Source organism: Nannospalax galili, unplaced genomic scaffold, assembly GCF_000622305.1.
Source record: "Nannospalax galili isolate Female #2095 unplaced genomic scaffold, S.galili_v1.0 scaffold75, whole genome shotgun sequence".
In the NCBI taxonomy this organism is placed as follows: Eukaryota; Metazoa; Chordata; class Mammalia; order Rodentia; family Spalacidae; genus Nannospalax; species Nannospalax galili.
The window spans coordinates 4211620-4217619 of record NW_008339433.1 but is presented as its reverse complement, the minus strand read 5'-3'; the positions used below and the strand labels follow the sequence as shown (position 1 = coordinate 4217619).

Genomic DNA, 6000 nt, shown 5'->3' with positions numbered 1-6000 from the left:
CCTCAGATAGTCAAAGCAACCCTGAGCACTAAGAGCAATGCTGGGGGGATTACTATACCAGATTTTAAGCTGTATTACAGAGCTATAGCCATAAGAAAACATAGTACTGGCACAAAAATAGACCCATAGATCAATGGAACAACACTGAAGACCCAAATATGAGTAAATGCAATTTCAGCCACCTGATATTTGACAAAGGAGCCAAGAACATTCATGAATTCACATTCATGTTCAGCAAATGGTGCTGGTAAAACCGGATCTCCACCTGCAGAAGAATGAAACCAAACCCCTATCTTTCACACAAAAGTCAGTTCCAAATGGATCAAAGAACTCAATGTGAAGCCTGAAACTCTGAAACTGTTAGAAGAAAACATTGGGAAAACCTACAAGATATAGGTGTAGGAAAGGATTTTCTAAACCAAACTACAATTGCTCAGAAAACAGGTTCAAGAATCAACAAATGGGACCTTATTAAACTAAAAAGCTTCTGTACATCAAAGGAGGCAACCAGGGAAGTGAAGAGAAATAACACAGAATGGGACACAGTCTTTACAAGTGACACATCTGATGGAGGTTTAACATCCAGAATATATAAGGAACTCAAAAAATAGAGAATTAAGACAGGAAGTAACCCAATTAAAAGATGGCCTAAGGACCTGAACAGAGAGTTCTCAAAAGAAGAAGTAAATATGGCTAAGAAGCATCTTAAAAGATGTTCAATATTACTGGTAAGTAGGGAAATGCAAATTAAAACCACTTTAAGATTTCATCTTACCCCAGTCAGACTGGATAAGATCAAAAGAACAAATGATACCAAACATTGGTGAGGATGTGGGAAAAGGGGAACACTCATCTACTGCTCGTGGAGTTGCAAACTGGTTCAACCCCTATGGAAAGCAGTGTGGAGAACTCTTAAAAAACTACAAATGAACTTACCATTTGACCCAGTTATACCACTCTTATGCATATACACAAAGAACCCATCCTATTGCAGAGACACTTGTACAACCATGTTTGTTGCTGCTCTTTTCACAACCACTAAGAGATGGAAGCAGCCTAAGTGTTCCTAAATAGATGAGTGGATAATGAAAATGTGGTTCATTTATACGATTGAGTTTTACTCAGCAATAGAGAAAGATGAAATCATGAAATTTGCAGTTAAATGGATGGAACTAGAAACTGTTATACTAAATGAAGTAACACAGACTCAGAAAAAAAAATCGACATATGTTCTCCCCATATGTGGGTCATGTGTGGATCCTAGAACCAGACTCTGATAAAATAAGTATGCAACCAGGCATAACTACAGAAACCAGGATAATGGAAAGGAAACAGGGAGGTAAAGGAAAAGAAAGAACCTGAAAGAGACGAACAGTAGGAAACAGGCCTTAATAAGGGAGATATGGATAAAAATTGGGATAGTTTAAGGGAGGGGTGAGGGAAGGGTATACAAGGAACCTAGGGGATAAATGGAAAGAAGGAGCTCAAGAGAGGTGGGACCATAGGAGAAGGGTATTATTAAGGGAGAAAGAGGAAAAATGGGGGCACCTTAATTTGGGAAACCATGATGGAGGGGTTAGACAATGAGAGAGATAAATAATGCCTAGCGAGTTTTAAAAACCAGAGGGAATCATATTCGTCCAACAACCTACTGACTAATTATACATACCAGATCAAGATATATATGTCTAGGCAAGGTTTATCTGAGAACAATTGGTCTTTGCCCAAGATTTTTCTACATGGCACACAGGAATTAAAAGAACGAGACTGGTAGAACTAAACTGCTTAGACGTTTAGCAGACATTCTTTGAGGCCTATAATAATTTGGTCAGAGGGACATAAAGGACAGTTTTTGCTCTTTGCCCTCCTTGGTTGACTAGTTTCAGGGGACTATGAGAATCTCTCAAAATGTCCTGAAATTGTGGTGGGTCACCTGTCCTCTTGATCAAGGAGGCTGAGGAGACCCCACGAGATAGACTTGAACCAGTGTCCAGTCTACAAATAGGAATAAGAGGGTCAACATAGAGAAATCATTTCCTCCATCCTTCCAAGCAAAACCAGCCATGGTCGAGCAGGATCTTTGATTTATCTTCACATAGGCAGAACTGGTAAAAGAAAGGAGCCAGGGGCTCCTCCCAAGCCTATGTGACCCCAGAGGAACAGATTCTCAAACGTCCTTAGGAATAAAAATAAATTGCTTTATCTGGACCAACTCTATGGCCTTAAACACCCAAAAGGAAAGTATAACCGAAGACTAAAGGTACCAATATAATTTTTAAAGAGTCCCTATGTATAGCTAAGGCTATATAACAAGCAACAATGCCAGATAGGAGATACCTTCATTTGAGTTGTTGGCCAGGGTGGCCCAAGGGACTCCCAGATAGTAACCAGACTAGAACTGGGAAAATGAGCAGCATACCCCAATCTTATCTAAAGGAATTGACAACAGATTGCTGCTAGATGAGGAACAGCTCACCTTTCTAAAACAAAGACCTCTAGATAGGCTGACTAGTTTCACCAGATGAACAAGTAGTGGGGAACGACTGGGGATTTTGACAACACAGCAGAAAGTAGCAGGGATAACAGAATATAAGGGCTCCAGTGGGGGTAGGGAGGCCATGGGACAGTGCCACCTGGGAATTGGGTGTATAGTTGAATAAGATGGTTTGGGATGTTCTGTGTGATATATACAGACACAGACACAAACACACACAAAAATCAACAAATTTTAAAAATGAATTATATTTGAGGAGGAAGCATATAAAGTTCCATCATTTTAATTAGTAGAGGTGATAAACATTACCATTGATATCTACCCAATGATTTTATAGACATACACAGGTGCCAAGGATCTGAGTGCAACTGATTATGACTAGTAATAATCAGATACATATAGATGAAAGACGTATGCTCCAACATTTCAGTGTTATTAGCAAAAACAATGAGTCTTTCTGTAAGAAACAGTATATTTTAGAATGAAATGGAGATTTTTTTAAGGTTAAAAACTCATTCAATTTTATTTCTTACAGGGATTATATTGAGTTCAATACTGTATTAATTCAACAGCAAAACTATAAATTTTATAGCCACTTTTGAAAGAGATGTATCTTTGCTCTGGAAACTATTATTGAGTATGTTAAAGCTGTAATGAAATGCTTCTTCTAAAAAAGTTTTTTAAAAATTAAAAAAATTTCCCTTATTTATTCTTATATCCCTCATTCACAGTAGTGAATCATCATAAAGTGGTCCATTATATAATATCTATAACGTCATGAGTAACTGAAAACCTGAAGGTATAGGAAGGCAGAAAGAAAATAAAATATCATTAAACTAGTTGAGGTACAAGGATAGGATATCATGGAATCTGGGATTGTGAAACATCTAAGTCAAAACTATTTTAAATGTTTTTATGTTTCAAACACAGAATATGTAAATTCAAATTAAAGTGTTAATGCGATAAATTTCCTGTCAGCATGATTTCATGAATGGATGATATCAATGGGAAATAAATCGCACCATTTGCATGCAAACACAATGTTAAATTATTTGGAAATGACATTTTTCTTTTCAATTAACATGCTTTTGGAAAAATACATTTATACTCACAAGATTTCTCTACAAAAATGCTAAATTCAAGCAAAGCAGTTGAAAACTTGCAAAACCTACATTCGTGCTATCTTCTCATAGACTACATATGAAATCCCAAGTTACATACTCTTCTTTTGAAAATAGTAAAAGTGGTCAGAGTAAGACATACACAACTCTAAGCTAAGCAGATCTGTTCAGTCTCACATCAGGTAAAAACATGATGTAGGACAGAAACAATGACTGGAGAATAATCTTCTGTACTTAGAAACTGGTTTCTGAATTCTTGTTTTATACTTTATACAAAATAAGAGTCTGTTTAAAAGTGGTCATAAGAATGAAATATGAATATTATATTTTATAATTTAGAAATGTTGGTGTAATAATAGTGACTATTCATACCATATATGTTATAATTACTCTTTTAAGTCTTTATATTCAAACACCTTCATAATTTTGAGTCACTGTGTTTGGATATTAGGACCCTAGCATAAAGTACAAACCAAGTCATAAATATAATTTCTAAATGTCATTTTAAGTATCACTCAGCAAGGGAATAAAACCTAACTAATACAATAAAGAAAAATGTAAAAGAACATTAATGCTCCATTACTAAAGAACTACACAAATTGAAGTTTACCTCAAAGAATGAATTTTTTCTTTTCATTTTAATGTATATTTATATTTAATGATATCAATACAATATGATTGTAATGGCCATCCAGAAACATCTGGAGGAAAAGATCAAAGTCACTTCCTAGGCAGTATTGGAAAGATATGAGAACATCAGATTTATACCAAGTTAAAGTTAAAGCCATACAAACAAAACAACACAAGAAGTAAGTATTCTATTTTACAGCAGGACGTCAAGTGAAATCAATGTTTTTTCATTCACTTGAAATCATTTTTTGTCCTTCTCCCTAGCTTCCCTATCAGCCTCTCTTCACAAGTAAAAAACACACAATAACAGGAGGAAAGCAGACCAGTAAGATGCCATTGGACTTATCTCTGATTATTTCATGTGTTAGACAGGCAAGGTTCTGATTCTGGGACTAAGTATCAGGATGGGGTGAGGAAAAAAGTATTTTGGAGAGAAATATTTGGAAACACTTGCCTTGAGTAGAACTGGCAGGAGCCTCCATGTCACAGCAAACAGGAGAGAACTTAAAACCTGTAATAGCAAACATTTTGCTAATTAATATTTGTCCAATTTGTCTGACATTACTTAAATTTCAACATGAAACTTTCATTAAATGATCTAAAAAAATAACAGCTTTATTGAAACACAGTCCAGATACCATGATATTCTTCTGATGAAGCATACAGTAGTGCTTATTATTTTCAGAACTGTGGAAACGTCAATGCTACCCAGCTCTACAATTTTATCATCCGCAAAGAAACCTTCTGTTGAAATTCGTGTAGTTGTAGAGGATGTGTAACTCCAGTAAGCAAACTTATTTCTTGCATATATGTTTCAACTAAGTGAACTTCCTGGAAATTTTCATGTGAGTGAAGGGTGACGTGATGGAGTATAAGATGTAATACAGAATATCACTTGTCACTCCATTTCATATAATGTGTCTTTGGTTTACCTTGATTGACAGATGAAAAGAAGACTACTCTGATGACCAATTCTAGGTCTTTTAATTTTTATATTAATATTCTTTCATTTAGCATATATTATATGGATTCTGTTTATATTTTACCTCCTATATTCTTAGTCAGGTCAGTAATGTATATATTTGTGAATATAATTTTAAAATGTCAAGAGGATATGTGATGAAATTACATCTCCTGATTACACAGGAGATGGTAGCCCATGTAATGAGCAACCACTTATGCCTATAACTGTAACTATCATTTTTAATATAAATTATCATTATAACCAGTATCTCCTTTGGGATTAAGGAAGAAGAGGACACAGTAAAAAATTACTAGTATAGTCGCAATGAGTATCTCTTTTCCAACTGAGAAAAAGTGAATTAGTCACTGCTAACAAATACTGAAGTCATGGTTGTGGAATCCTATGATCTTTTTTGTGTTTTGTTTTGTTTTGTTCTGTTTGTTTTGGTTTTTTTTTTTGAGACAGGGTCTTCTACAACTGGCCTGGAGCTACGTATGTAGACCAAGCTGGCCTCGATTTCACAGTTAAACCCCTGCCTCCACCTCCAGAGTTCTAGGATTAAAGGCATGTACTAACATGAATGGCCCAATGAAATCTTTTGTAAAGTTTCCACTACTATTTTTTTTACTGTTTTAAAATTTCTTACAAGTGTATATTGTATGCAGAAAATAATCCCCCTTGCTCTGTTACCCACTACCAACCACTTTCTTATCTCTCCAATTTATTCCCTTTGTTTCTCTAGAAAATTTCACTTCTATTTTCATATCATGGGCATACATGATTTTACATGA

The 6000-nt window shown here is 35.3% G+C and overlaps 1 protein-coding gene across 1 annotated transcript in view; it reads right to left on the bottom strand.

Moving 5' to 3' along the window:
• Tenm1 (teneurin transmembrane protein 1) overlaps nt 1-6000 on the bottom strand; it is an 873778-nt gene that overhangs the window by 518364 nt on the left and 349414 nt on the right. The window contains exon 5 of the mRNA XM_008833909.1: nt 4700-4756. Coding sequence (XP_008832131.1) covers nt 4700-4756 — 57 coding nt within the window. The remainder of the gene's footprint in view (nt 1-4699; nt 4757-6000) is intronic.